Genomic DNA, 14,944 nt, shown 5'->3' on the forward strand with positions numbered 1-14,944 from the left:
AGATAACTATCACTTGTGTAGCTCAGCTCAGCTCTGCTGATGATGAACAGGTGTCTCTGCTGGGGGTGGAGTGGAGGATATCTCTTCCCCAGCCACTGCAGCAGTATGTGAAAGGAATGCTCTCTCCCTGGCATCTGGACAGATCCAGGCTGGCAGCAGTTTCTTGTTCCCTTGCTTATGTATCTGTGCTGCTGTTTGTCTCCTTCCTTTTCTCTTCCTGACTCTTCAATAGCTGCTGCTGGAAGAGCACGCGAACAGCGACCCAAAACTGGCACTTACAGGAGTCCCTATCATCCAGTGGCCCAAGAGAGACAAGGTAAGAGACGGGGCTGTACCATGGTCCAGCCAACTGCTGGCGGTTTTGGTTTCATCTGGCTTCTCACCTCCCTATTGCTTCTTCTGAGGGGAGATTCCAGTGGTGGAAGTGGAGAGCAGAGCCCTGGAACCTAACTGCCTAGTGACCCTCCATAGGGGAGGGGAGTCATGTTCCCAGCAGCCCCTCCCAGAGCTGCTTAAATGCAGGAATGTGGATGGGAGAAGGCAGCGAGATGCAGGATTCAAGAAATTGGTGCTGTTACGTTCCCCACTTCAGGTGAAACGCAAAGTGCAGAAGTGAAAGATCAACACAAGCCCAAGTGCACTTCTGTGCACAAGTTGGCACCCACCGACAAGCACCTCTAAGCCAGTGAACTTTTCATAAGTGGCTGTCTTGGAGCAGAGTGTGGTCCTCCCACAGATACGGCCTTTATCTAATGTCCGCTCTCTTAACAAGCCCACAGCAGGGCGAAGCAGGCAGCTTCCCCACTCTCATGGGGATCAGTCCCTGCTATGCTCCTGCCTTCCTGCAAAGGAATGCTTCCCAGAGGTGGCAACTGGCTAGCGAACCAGAGTGACTGCCTCAGACTCTGCCCTCACATCCTATCCATGAATCTAAGTGTGTTGGTCTGAATATCAGTCATTCACATGCAAACGGGAGTCACCACTCTCCGCCAGTTCAGTCCGTAGTTTGCCATCCAGTCGTGGAGCCAAAGTGATGCCATGTGATTTATTTGTCCAATCGCTTGCCACTAGTGGTGAATAGTCACAGGAGAAACTTAGTGAAAGGTCCCATAGGCTGAAATGTTTGCCTAACCTATTCGGCGAATATATAGGTATAAGCAGTAAGGCCTAGATTTTAAAAGGTACATGGGAGTTAGGTACCTAAATACTTAAAAAAAAAAAAAAAAAAAAAAAAAAAATTGCCCGTACATCCATAAGTCAGAATTTGTTCCCCAAAAGGGAGTGAGCATGCTGGATAATGGGCTCCCTCTAACAGAAATTACTGTGTTGGCAGTTGGCCAAGTAGTTTTTCTGCCTTCCTACCACTTGACTTGGAGAAAGGGAGATACAATAAGCCCCCCACCGAGGCCCTTTGGCCAGGAGGGTCTGCAGCTTACCCCAAAACTGAGGATTAGTTTATGCCCCATAGTTCTATGAGGGTTGATAGTCTGTCCCTTTTGTTCTGGCTGCTCTCGCCATGGGTGTTGCTCTTAGAAATGTCAGAATACGATGTCTCTTGGAGGAGAATTTGGGAATTGTACTGTTCCAAGAGGCAGCGTGTCAGTATTCAGGCGTGGACCAAAAAGTCTTGCTAAATCAAAAGACTGCTGACCAGCCCTGACAGGCTGAGTTTGGATCCCAGCTTCCCAGTGGTATAAAGCCCTGGCAGTTGGAGAATTTTCTGCAATTGTGTGAGAAGACTGTTGCGAAGGTGCTTAGCAGCTGGGCTGGTTATAAACAGTTTCAGATTTGGTGTACTTTCCCAGCCACTGGCCCTGGGTCAGAGGAAACAAGTCTCACCAGGGGAAGGCTGGAAGGGAGCGAGCCACTGTCTAAGGTCACAGTGAGATGTAGGGGCCCATTTGCAGCTCTTACTCGACTGGAAGAAGAGATTGGGGCATGGGTTGGGAAAGAAGATAAGCGCTGCAAACAGTCATTTCCCTTCCTTGGCTCGTGGTATGCACCCGACTCTGGGGTGTAGCATCTAGTGGCTAGGGATCTAATCCTGCCTTCCCTTGGATACATTCGTTCTCAGCTCTGTAAAATGGGGGAAATGCTGACTGGGCTGAGTCTGTGCAGTCCTTTGAGATCCAAATGAAAGGTGCGAGACACGGGCTTGCTGAGATGCTCCTGCTGCTTGAACATGACAGAAAGCTGTGAGCCATGAACCTCCCAATCTTTGACCTCTCCTTTGTGCGTCTATTGCCAGCTAAAGCTCCAGGCCCGGCCGAAGGTGCGCCTGCCCACCATCCCCATCACCAAGCCTCACACCATGAAGCCAGCCCCACGCCCGGCACCTGTAAGGCCCACAGTGTCTCCGATAGTGTCAGGAGCACGACGGAGGCGGGTGCGGTGCCGTAAATGCAAGGCCTGCATGCAGGGCGAGTGCGGCATGTGCCACTACTGCAGGGACATGAAGAAGTTTGGGGGGCCTGGTCGCATGAAGCAGTCCTGTGTCCTCCGGCAATGCCTAGCGGTGAGTTCTGTGGCAAGTTACGTTGGGGGGGAGCCGTGGCTGGCCACTTGGGGGCAAGGATGGCAGGGAATTTTGCTTGAGCCTTCCACTCCAAATCTGAATTTGACAGAGCAGAATTTGGGTCAACACAAGGGAGCTCCTGGAACTAGCCATCCCCCAAGCTTGAGGGCACTTCCTTTGGTGTGTCTGTCTCCCTGGTTTCACTCTTGGCTTCCTTTGTAGCCCAGGCTGCCTCACTCAGTTACGTGCGCGCTTTGCGGGGAGGTGGATCAGAATGAGGATTCGCAGGACTTTGAGAAAAAGCTCATGGAATGCTGCATCTGCAACGAGATAGTTCACCCTGGCTGCCTGCAGGTGAGGTGGGCTCAGGGACATGGGTTCTGGGTCCACACTCGTGTGTGGGGAGGGAGGAGAGTGGCTGAAGGGTGGTGCTTAACCACTTGATATCTCCCATCTACAGATGGATGGGGAAGGGCTGCTGAATGATGAATTGCCCAATTGCTGGGAGTGTCCAAAGTGCTACCAGGGTGATGAGTTGGAGAAGGGCCAGGTAAGAGGAGACCCACTCGCCTGGACAGCACCAGTGTGGGGAGAATGGGAGCACTTGGGTTGATCTCTAAACGTACACCTCACTCGGTTCTTGTCAGGTGGGGAGGTATGTGGGGAAAGGGGGAGCCCAGCTGGTTGTGGGATGCTACTCACTCTGGACACTGAGTTGCAGGGAGAATTGAGGAGGCTCTGTTGAGGTCGTCATGCCATGGAGCCAGGCATGTGTTCACGTATATGCATGGCCACATTGGGTCAACAGGAACTGATGCTCTTGAGGGCAGTGAATGCCACATCAGGCAGGTGGGCACTGGTGGAGCTGTGGCACCTCGGTTGGGCCAGGTGGCTTGTGGGCACTGGTGAAGCTGCACGTTGCTAACTTCCAGTGGAGCTGGTTCATAGCTCTTCCATGTCCACCCCCCACGACGTTCACAGAGAGCCTGTCAACAAGCAAACTCCAGCATCCTGCAGAAGAAACGACTCCTCAAAGGGCACTGGCACCCAGACCCTGCCACCAAGCAGCGAGCAGACTATGTGCGGCGCCGGCTGGCCAAGTGGAGGCTGGCAGCGCTGCCTAGGCAGCAGAACTACGGTTACCAGCTCATACGTAGAACTGTGCCTGTTGCCCCAGAGAGCAGTGTCCCAGCAGAGGCAAGCAAGGTGGGGGACCCTCCTGCAGGGAGTGGGCCTGCAACTCGGGAGGAGATGAATGTGGCCAGCCTGGGTGCAGGGCTCAGCAGTGGGAAGGGCGCAGTTTCCCATTGGCCTCAAGAACATAGCAAAGCCTTGTGGCTTCATCCTTCCACCACCACTCCCTTAGGAAAAGGACCTCAGTGGGTACTTAACCATCCTGAAAGTCAGGATGCTTGTTCAGGTGGCCAGGTGTGGATTTAGGAGCTGAGTTCTGATCACGTAACTCCTAAAAGCTGGTGCTGTTCCCAGACAGCCTCCAAATCTCTGCCCCTCCTGTCAGTGTGACTCCCAACAGTTTGACTGAGTCCCCTGTGCCAGGTGGGTTTGCAAATGGTGGAGGGGCCACTGGCCCCACCCTGGAAACCAGTTGTGTGTGAGGCCTGGTGAACTTGCCATGGCCTGGATGCGAGGTTACTGGAAAGAAGATGACCGCAGCCTGGACGGTTGGCTTGAGCCCCTCTGCCCTTTATGTTATAACACCCTGCACTACCTACCCTGGTTACTACAGCTCAGTATTGGGAGAGCAGACCTGCCATATGGACAGTGTTGGGCAAGCTCTCCTTAGTCCCTCCTCCACATACTGGGCACTGCTGGCACGGACCCCACTATTCAAAGTGCCCAGAGAAAGGTGGTCTTGCCCAGGTGAGTGGGGCCCTGTATCAGCACAGTGATGGTGTGTTCCCCTGGGGTTTTGCCTGCTGTGCCATCAGGGGGTGCTGTCTGGGCCTGTACTGTTGATAGGTGAGGTGTTAACTCCCCTCTCTGGCCACTTTGCAGAAGCGGAAGATAGAGGAGAGCGACGAGGACACAGTGCAGGCCAAAGTCCTGCGACCCCTGCGGAGCTGCGAGGAGCCCCTGACACCCCCACCGCACTCGCCCACCTCCATGCTGCAGCTGATCCATGACCCGGCATCACCGCGGGGTGTGGTGACGCGCTCATCCCCGGGGGCTGGCCCCAGTGACCACCACAGCGCGAGCAGGGATGAGCGCTTCAAGCGGCGGCAGCTGCTGCGGCTCCAGGTCACGGAGCGCACTATGGTGCGGGAGAAGGAGAACAACCCTAGTGGCAAGAAGGAGCTGTCAGAGGTGGAGAAGGCCAAGCTGCATGGCTCCTACCTCACGGTCACACTGCAGAGGCCCGCCAAAGACCTGCACGGCACTTCCATCGTGCCCAAGCTGCAGGCCATCACCGCCTCCTCCACTAATCTGCGGCACTCTCCCCGCGTGGTAGTGCGCCACTGCCCGGCCAGGACGCCCCAGCGGGCTGGGGAGGAGGAGGCAGCAGACGAGGAGGAGGCAGCAGACGAGGAGGAGGAAGAGGAAAGCGTGGAGGAGGGCGGGGCGGCCCGGCTGAATGGCAGAGGCGGCCGAGCGCAGGACGGCGAGGAGAGCTGGATGCAGCGCGAGGTGTGGATGTCCGTCTTCCGCTACCTCAGCCGCAGAGAGCTCTGCGAGTGTATGCGGGTGTGCAAGACTTGGTACAAATGGTAAGTGGGGCATGGTGCCACCCCCGCCCTCATCAAAGGCAGTGGAACCCCGCCAGCTGATTAGTACCAAATAGGAGATGACTAGAGCTGGGAGGGTTGTTTCAGGGTCAGTTGCAGCCCCATCACAGCTGGTGCATATTGGACCCCTGGCAGAGGTGCCGTGTCCCTCTGGCTCTTGGGTGAGGTATGTTGGTGCTGGAAGTTTGCCATGCTGCTATTTGTGCCATACCTGTTTTCCCTTCAAGAAATACACTTCTCTGAATGGCTCTATTGGGCCGTGGCCAGTGGGTTGTCCTCTCCATCAGAGAGCATTTCCTGAGTTCCAGTCCCCCACATCCTTGCTAGTGCCTACAGTGACCAGTCCTGCACTCTCCTTACCTTTCCTGTGGTTGACAGTGTCCTGTGTCCACCAGCCCTCTCCTGGTGGCTTTGCAGAACTGTCTCCAGGCTGTACAAAGTAACTCTCTATGGGAGGCGCTGGGGACTGTCTCTGGGCTCTGCACTGTTGCAGTGATCTCCCATGGAGTCCTGTGTATCTCTTACCCCCTCCAGTCCCCAGTCGTGATTGGCACATCATGGATACCTGTTCCACCCGGGGGCCTTTTTCTCTCACCTTAGGCTACGTGATGGTTCTCATCAAGACAGTGGAGTTACCTGTAGCTTGTGTGAGGAGAGCTGGCCACTCAGGCAGAACATGCAGCCTCCTAGCTAGTGAGGTGGGAAGCAGGGACCCGTATTTCCCTAACCCCTCAGCGACTTCAGTGCCCATGAAGGCACAAGCACACTAGATCCTACAGACCTGCAAGATCCTGTTAGCTGCTAGCCCAGCATGGTCTCTCTTCCAGGCATTCCCTGGTTCTTATTGTAACCAGCAGTGCTGAGATAACCAACTGCCCTGCTGCTGGTTCCCGGGGCAGCCTAACCCCTGTTCTGAGCGTGAGCTGCATGACTGGCATCTGAAATGGCTCCTCCAGCACAAGCTGGAGTGTGTCCAGAGACAGACTGGAGCTGAAGAGCCTGCAGAAGTCTGATTAGCACAGCAAGCCCCTGGGTCCTTTGGAGCATGTTACCACTGGAGTTCCTTCATTCCCTTGGCATCCAGCAGTCTGTATCGGGTAGGGCTATGGGCTCTTCCTGTCCAACCGGCATGTCTGTCTGCATCAGGTGCTGCGACAAGAGATTGTGGACGAAGATTGACTTGAGCAGGTGCAAGTCCATCACTCCCCAGGCCCTGAGTGGCATCATCAAGAGGCAGCCGGTCAGCCTCGACCTTAGCTGGACCAATATCTCCAAAAAACAGCTCACCTGGCTTGTCAACAGGCTGCCAGGTCAGTGGGCCTTGTGCTTGGGGTGGGGTGAGGGGGCTTTTCTTTTTTGCTTTGCCCTTGGCATTACAACCCACATGCTGAACTGCCCCTTGTCTGGTAGCCCCACCACCACTCTGAATAGCCAGCCAGCCTGTGGGTGCCATAGCCCTGTGCCCCTTGTGGATGTCAGAGGTAATCTAGGATTGTTGCCATGTTCATGTATCTTCAGGGTATCTCATGGTACCACCCACTCCCAGGAGTCCTTGTGGATCTTCCTGAGTCACACAGGGAAGCCGGCTCTAGCAGTAAGTTCCCTGTGTCCCCCAGTCCCCGGCATTGAAGAGGAGACCTCCCCACCCCTATCCTGCCAGGATGAGGTAGGAATTCGGGGTCTGTATACATCTCATCCTGGCCTTCTCTCTCCCAGGGATGGGCAAGAGGTGAAGTCATTGGAATGTGTTGGCGCGGGTGTGGACAAAGTGTCCTGTTGGTCTCCGATCAGAAAGGAAGCTACAGGGGTATCTTGGAGTTGAGGGCTCTCTTGACTCACTGATTCCCCCTCTTCCCGGCAGGCCTGAAAGACCTCATCTTAGCAGGCTGTTCCTGGTCTGCAGTCTGTGCGCTCAGTACCTCCAGCTGCCCCCTTCTCAGGACCCTCGATCTTCGGTGGGCAGTAGGAATCAAGGACCCTCAGATCCGGGACTTGCTCACACCTCCCACAGACAAACCCAGTATGTTGGTTCCTGTGTCATACAAGGGTGGGTGATGTGGTTGCGCAAGGAAGGCCTTGTGTTCAGGTGGGCAGGGGTTGTAGTTACCAAGAAGAATCTCCAGGGGGCAGTGTTCAGGGAATGGGGTGGGAGCTGTGGTTGCCATGGGATGGGGGTATTTCCTCAGGGATCTGTATTTCTGGGAGCGAGATGAGGGCTGTGGTCTCCAGGTAGTGTTGCAGGGTGATTGGGCTGCACTTATTTATTAGAAGTTCACGTCTTGGTGCAGGTGATGAAGTGGGAGGTGCTGGCATGTAGCAGATGGCAATGCATCTAGGGGTGGCCATGACATGATTGTTTCCCACGCACCTCGGCAGGTCAAGACAATCGCAGCAAACTCCGTAACATGACAGACTTCCGGCTAGCTGGTCTGGACATCACCGATGCCACGCTCCGGCTCATCATCCGCCATATGCCCCTGCTCTCACGACTCGACCTTAGTCACTGCAGCCACCTTACGGACCAGTCGGCCAACCTCCTAACGGCCGTGGGGTCTTCCACACGCAACTCGCTCACAGAGATCAACATGGCAGGTGCCTGCAACCTCTGCACCCCTCCACTGGCACCTTGTGTGGTGCCAGACAGGGCCACTGCTCTGCCTTCATTTACCCTCGCTTCGGATGGGTTCCATGCTGCTGGGGGACAGTGGCGGGATGGGGGTTAGTTTCCATGTTGGCTCAGTTGTGGCCTTTAGCACAGCCCTTCTCCAGAGGGATGAGTGAGCTGTGGGTCTTGGACAATACCTGGCAGCTAGGAATCTGCTCCCAAGGCCGAATGAAGGAGGTGGGCTTGTATCTCCAGTTCCCCAGATGTTCCTCGGCATCTGCTGCAGGGTTGTCCTCTGAAATCAACACACTTTCCTTTTAAACACATTCAGTCGATAGCCCTTATGGCGAGTGGGGAAACGCTCAGACGGATGAAAACCTTCATTCCACGTGAGAGCGAGATCAAAACTGTTTCATAACTGAGACTCTCCGAGCTGCCCAGATGCCAGTCAGCCCTGCTTCCAGGCTCCCTGGCATATAGCCAGGACCCCCAGCTTGAGCTGGGGCTACAAGGGCTGTGCCAGGCTCCCAGTTCTGTGGCAGCTGACCCAGCAGGTCGGGGGGAAGCAGGCGAGATGGCTGGGAATCAGGCAGGTTTCCCCTGTAAGAGTGGATGAAGTGAACACATCCCCATGGAACATTTTGATTTTGTGAAATCAGCCTTTTCTGACACACATTGTCTGACAATTTCCAGCCAGCTCTACATTCCAGACCCAAGGGTTCCCTTAGCTACCAGAACTCACCATCTTCCTCTTGAAAGTTGCAGGGTGAATGGTAGAGGTGGAAGGTGGAAAAGATTAAAATTTAGGGGATGCTTAGATGGAGTTTGTCATCAGATTAAATTCCCAGGGGGTGCTGGTTTGGATATTCATGGGGCTATGGGGCAGGGGCAGATGTTAGCCGGGGGGGGGAGGGGGGCTTGCTGTGCTGACTGGGATATTTGGGGGATATTGCTCTGGCTGGGATGTTTTCATATTGAGTATAAACCTCAATGTATTTTTCCATTCCTCTAAACTACCCCATGTTCCCAGCTGGCTGCCCCAGCCTCCTGCCAAACTTGTCCCAGCTTCTTGTGGGGTGTGCAGGGCTATGCGTGGCATGGTGGGGTACTGCGTGCTCTGCTGTAACCCCTTCCTCCTCTTCTGCTCAGGTTGCAATAAGCTGACAGACCAGTCACTGCTGTACCTGCGGCGCATCTCCAACCTCACCCTGATCGACCTGCGAGGCTGCAAGCAGATTACCCGCAAGGCCTGCGAGCATTTCATCTCAGACCTGTCCATCAGCAGCCTCTACTGCCTGTCCGACGAGAAGCTGATCCAGAAAATCAGCTAGAGACCAACCCCAGGCAGACTGAGGAGAAGGAAAGATCCCACCCCATCCCTCTCGGAGAGGCGCTCCTCCTCCCCAGCCCTGTCCTGCTGTGAGGCCAACATCATGCACTCCTCCATCACCCACCTCCACAGGCAGGGCAGTGGCCAGCCCCACTCCACTGGGTCTCCTCCTCCTCCTCTTCCTGGGACTTCGGCAGGGGAAGGGGGTCCTGCCAGGCTGACCCATAGCTGAGGAGGAATGGGCTGTGGCCAGGGGAGCTTGTTCTGGAGCCTGGCTGCTGTTAGTCTGAGGTTGTGCAGAGGTATCCGCGCAGGGAAACGTGCCCCTCTTTTCTCCCTGCCTTGGCACCCCAAAACAGATTTCACTTCCTACTCAGCATGGGCAAGGGGAGTGTCCTCCCCCTGGAAAAGTGATTGGAGCTGGATGGTATGAAACGAGCGTGCCTGGTCTCTCCAGTAGCACCGTCACGTGTGGCTATTGGACCTGTGGCTTATCATACTTGGCACACATGCCACAGCTCTGCCCCCTGAGCTTTTCCTCCTCTTGGCCTTGCCTCACTAAAGTGACTGGGGTTTGCATCCTGCAGCTTGTATGTAGAGGGCAAGAGCCCCATGGCAATGGGTTCTCAAGGCTAGGTGTCTCCCATGGCTAGCCAAGCTTCCACTCCAGAGCAGCGCTAGCCTGCTCAGAGCACCATCTATCCACACCCCCATGAGGATGAGTGTCTAGCCCTTCTGGAAGGGCTGGGGGTGGGTGTCTGCAGAGGCCAGGTCCATCAGAGCTCAGGGAGGACTCAAAAGGTTTCCAGAGGGGTTTCTAGATCCTGCACAGGTGGGCTGCATGCTCTCCCACCCCCTGGGACAGGCTAGTATCACTGAGCACTCTGGGATGCTGCGACCAGAGGAGAGGATCCTTCTCCATCTTGTCACCCAGCGTGTAGCTGTCGGCTCTCGACCTGGGAGATGTGGAGGGGGGGCATGAAAGTCCCCATCCCCCTACCCCTTTAGCTGCCACTTTTCCTTTGCAATGAATGGTCGGTCCAAAGAACCCTCTCTCTTGGGCAGCAGAGAGCTTTTTGCACTTTAAAAAGAAAGGTTGGAATCTTATTTTGGGTCATTTATTTCCCCTCCTCCCCAAAAGTGACTGGACGCTCCCCTGACTGACTGAGCTTGTCGATGTTTAATGCACAGTTTGCACTCTGCTCTCTTCCTGCCCCCCAAATCCCCTCCTTCTAAGCATACTGATAGCACAAAACCAGCCTGCCACGTGTTCCCCCAGCCCCTCTCCAGCCTTACAGGGGAAAAAGGAACTCTAAGCAGCAGGGAAAAGGGGGAGGGACAAGCGGTTGTGAAACCTCAAAGGAGAATCGACCAGATGCACCCTCACTGCTTCAAAAGCAATAAGGGAGGCAGAAGCAGCTGTCACCCCTCCAGCTCTCCCCACAGCCTGCCGGCTCCGAATTCTCTGGCACCAATGACTTCTGCTGCTGCAGTGTTGGCTGTGGGTGGGGGGTGTCTTTTTTGTTTAGATCCACTGAATCCCCAGTGGAGGGCTCAGGTCCTGTGCTTCCCCTTCCCCCCCCCCCCCCCCCCCCCCCCCCACTCCTCTCCGCCTCCATATCGTGAGCCTGCTTGCTTGCTGACTGGAACGTGCAAGTGTGATGAATTCCGCAGTGCCTCGGTACATGGGAGTTTTGCTACAATGGATTAAGAGTTTTGGGTGGGGGAGCCCACTTTGTTATCACTGACCTAGGAGTGGAAGCTTTCTGCCATTTTGTTTTTGGTTACTCCTGTGGAAAACAGAAGAATCAAACTACTTATTTTTTTGTTTTTTTTTAAAGAAAGGCAGGGGAAGCTATACACAGGAGATGTACGTGCATCTGACCTGGGGGACGCTCTGGGCCCAAGGATTTTTGGGCTGGCTTTTCATTTTCAGTTTGAAAAACAAAAGCATCTTAGCTACTGTCACATATGCATTCAGCGCTGAGCAACGGCGGACCAATGAGCCAGGGTGTCTATGGTAGGCAGGAGGAGGAGTCGAGCTGATTGGGTGGAGGAAGTGGTCAGTCTTTTAACTTCGCTGTCCCACAGCCTTCTGAGACACAGCCTTCCACTAAGTCTGTGGCTTCAGAGACTTAAAAAATTAAAATAAAGGTGTGATACTCGTTCCTGTCGCTGGCCACCACCTTGGAGGGCAAGGGATGAAAATCCACAAAGGAAAGAAGAAAGAAAAATATATATATATGAAATCACTTAGTGATTTTAAAAAAAAAACAACCCTGCTCCCTAAATAAAACTCCCTGAAGAAAGTCACTATTGGTTTAAAGGGTTTTGGTTGTGTTTTCGTGTTTTGTTTTTCCCCCCCAGAGAAATATTGTAAATATATATTTTTTGTTGGCAATTTAGAGTCCATCTCCAACATTCGTGCTTTAAAATTAAATGTAAGCATTAAGGGTAAAAGAAAAGTCTTATGCTGTTTGGGTTGGGGGTTATTATTTGGGGGCAAAGGGAGGGGGAGCTAGTTGGAATTTTTTTGTTTTTATTTTCTCTTCTAAGCATTCTCCAATACTGGTTTTAGAGAGAATCTTTGCTCATAACCTATTACCACATGAACAGGAGAGACATTTGTGGGGGAGGGAGGGGAAGATACCAGCCTCTGAAGGGAAATATTTTGTTTCTTGGGGGTGGATTTTTGGAATAAAAGTTTAAAGAAAACACTGTCAGGTCTGCATGTTTTTTGTGTGGGAGTTGGACGTCCCGAGAGAGGGAGGTGAACTCAAGTTGATGGTACCACTCAGTTTCCTAGTTTCACTGCCGTCATCGTGCGACCCCTCCAGTGACCAGAAGAGTATAACAATCCTACCAGGCAATTTATTGTGCATATTTAGCTCTTCCTATTTCAGTTAATGGTGTTTCCCTTGTCAGACCCTTGCTAGTTCTCTGGTTAGACAGTCTTCAGACCAATATTTTCTGTTGCAAAAAACGATGGTATAGAGATCCTGCAACTCTTCAGGCTCTTGTAAAGTAAAAGATGAAGCACCCGCTATGCATGTTCTGTTGGATGTCATCTTTTGACCTCATGTAGGTCCCTCTAATGCCATAAGTCCGTTGGGAGGCTCAGTACACTGTCCTTTCCCATGCTCCTTCGTAGCTTTGGGTTTTACTGAAGTAAAGCCTTTCTGAAACTTGCTTGATTGGGTTTTTAGCAGAGAAGCAAAAGCTTTTCAGACCAGCTGCAGTCACTATATGTAAACAGCCATTGAAGCGGGGAAGTGCTTTGAGAGGCTCAGTGGAAGGAACTAGAGAATTCAATTTCACTCCACTTTGCTTGCACCGTTCATGCTCTTTGTGGGCATTGGGTTCTCAAGGTGTTTGTAAGTTAGGGCTTCTATCCTGTTCTCTGCCTGTGGCGCATAATAGTGTAGTTTTCTGAAGGCTGTAATAAATGGGCTGGATGATATTTATTTAGCCTGTGATATACAGGAGGTCAAACTATATGATATGGGTGGTACATTCTGGTCTTAATCGCTCTGCATGCAGAAGTTATTCTGGAATCAGGTATGGTGCCTCTGCGTATCCTGCAGTGATCTCTGCTACCAGGCAATATTGCAAACTCCATCTAAGTTCTCGGCTTGCACCCTGAGCATCATTCAGAGGTACTGTTGCCCTCGTTTCTCAATCTCCATTGGAGAGGTGGGCTATTGGCTGATGATGTACTGCTCAACTGTCTTTGCCTTTCCTAACTGGTATATTGCACCAACTTAGCATCATCTGCCCATTGAATTTAACAGTGAGTATAATTAACCATTAACAATTTACCAAGGGCTGTGCTGGATTCTCCATGACTGGTCATTTTAAAATCAAGATTGGATGTTTTTTCTCTGCTGTAGCTCAAACCAGAGTTATTTTGGGGCAGTTCTCTAGGCTCTTATACAGGAGGTTAGACTAGATGACAACAGTGGTCCCTTCTGCCCTTAGATCTGTGACTGGACTTAAACCAGACCTAACTGTGTGGCCATACAATCATGTTAATACCTAAGTATTTGGAATGACTTTCAAATGACCTTGGAACAAAAAGTTGGGGTATACTGATGAGACACAGTTGGGAGGCATTGTCAATACAACAGAAGACTGCAATATTGTACAGGAAGAAGTGGATGACCTTGAGGACTGGAGCAATAGAAATGGGATGAAATTTAATAGTACAAAGTTCAGGATCATGCACTTAGACACTAAGAAAATTGCTGTAAGCTCAGGGCTTCTCCGTTGGAAATGGCCGAAGGAGAAAGGCCTAGGTGTATAGCTGATCGTGGAATGACTGAGCCAACTGTATGATGTGGCTGTGAAAAAGGAAAATGTGATTGTAGGATGAATCAGGAGAGGTATTTCCAGTAGAAAGAGGGAAGTATTAATACCACTTTAGGAGGCAGGGATAAGACCTCTGAAATACTGGTCATGCAGGTTCAAGACCAATGAATTCAAACTGGACCAGGTGCAGAGCAGTGCTGCTAGCATGATTAGAGGTGTGGCTTACAAGAGGAGACTGAAGAGCTTGGCTATTTCGCCTGATAAAACAAAGGTGGGGGAGGGGGATCTGATTGCTCTCTCTGAATACATCGGGGTTGTAAACACCAGTGAGGGAGAAGAGCTGTTGAAGCTAATGGCACAAAAGCAAATAGGGATAAACTGGCCATGAACAAAGTTAGGCTGGAAATCAGGAGCTTTGTAACCGTCAGAGCAGTGAGATTCCGGGATGGCCTCCTCCTAGCGGAGATTGGGAAGAGGGGGAACAACTTGACTTATTTTTAAAATTGAGCTTGATCAATTTATGGAGTATATGACAGGGCTGCCTGTGATTGCAGGGAACCAGAATTGATGACCTGGGGTGGCCCTTCCACTCCTGTGTCCTACACTCAACTGAAACCCAACTTTTCCCATCTGCTCCTTTCATTCAATCACTTTGGGGTTTGCATATAAAAAGCAAACAAGTGACTCTGACTCAGTGTCTGACTGCTGCTGCTTGGTTCCGTGAGCTTGTCACAGATTTATTTCCATCCTCTTAACATCTGTTTCATTCAAGCTTTCTGGCTAAGATTATGTCCAAACTTTCCTTCCAACCCTTTGTATCCCCATGCTCCTGACATCCTGAAAAACAAGCTTTTTTGCCTTAATCTTTCTTGCCTGGGCTTAGACAGGGCTAACTTGAAAGCTAGCTTGAAATCTCACTGTCCATTGCACCCATCTGTATGTTAAGACTGACTTGTCTAACAGCACAGTGGACCAAAACATGTTAGTGATGGCTACAGGCCTAGATTCCCTATATTTCCACCGCCCCCTTCAATGAGGGATTGAAAAATGAGAATTCACCAACCCATCCCAAAAACAAGGAGTCCGGTGGCACCTTAAAGACTAACAGATTTATTTGGGCATAAGCTTTCGTGGGCTAGAACCCACTTCATCCCATCCCATCCACATTATGATCATTTATTGAGATCTTACAACCCCAGTCATGGACCAGGACTCAGGGCGCTAGGTGCTGTACAAACACAACAAAAAGATGGTCCTTTCCCCAGAGTCTACAGTCTAACTCATCACTCATGTACCAATGTACAGGGGATGGTTTTAGTAGTCTTCCTCCCTCCCCCTTTTTAATACCTGTTTTAACGTTAGAGTTCTAGATAGTGAATATCTAGCTGTACATGCTTTTCCAGACAGCTTCTGTCCCAAGGAGCCCTTGGCCAGTAGCATCT

At 52.0% G+C, this 14,944-nt stretch overlaps 1 protein-coding gene across 9 annotated transcripts in view; it reads left to right on the forward strand.

Annotated features, from left to right (window-relative positions):
- The window catches only part of KDM2A (lysine demethylase 2A), an 83,234-nt gene extending 72,721 nt beyond the window's left edge, over positions 1–10,513 (forward strand). For 5 of the 9 annotated variants that reach the window (XM_043548369.1, XM_043548366.1, XM_043548365.1 and 2 more), the window contains exons 14-23: positions 233–316; positions 2,249–2,515; positions 2,738–2,869; positions 2,976–3,065; positions 3,497–3,721; positions 4,532–5,241; positions 6,406–6,569; positions 7,121–7,279; positions 7,636–7,851; positions 9,014–10,513. In XM_043548369.1, the coding sequence (XP_043404304.1) occupies positions 233–316; positions 2,249–2,515; positions 2,738–2,869; positions 2,976–3,065; positions 3,497–3,721; positions 4,532–5,241; positions 6,406–6,569; positions 7,121–7,279; positions 7,636–7,851; positions 9,014–9,195 (2,229 nt within the window). In that variant the 3' untranslated portion in view covers positions 9,196–10,513. The remainder of the gene's footprint in view (positions 1–232; positions 317–2,248; positions 2,516–2,737; positions 2,870–2,975; positions 3,066–3,496; positions 3,722–4,531; positions 5,242–6,405; positions 6,570–7,120; positions 7,280–7,635; positions 7,852–9,013) is intronic. The other 4 variants (XM_043548370.1, XM_037899354.2, XM_037899355.2 and 1 more) reach the window with 1 other exon arrangement.
- The last annotated feature ends 4,431 nt before the right edge of the window (positions 10,514–14,944 follow it).

The sequence above is a fragment of the Chelonia mydas genome, chromosome 6, assembly GCF_015237465.2.
Source record: "Chelonia mydas isolate rCheMyd1 chromosome 6, rCheMyd1.pri.v2, whole genome shotgun sequence".
Lineage (NCBI taxonomy): Eukaryota > Metazoa > Chordata > Testudines > Cheloniidae > Chelonia > Chelonia mydas.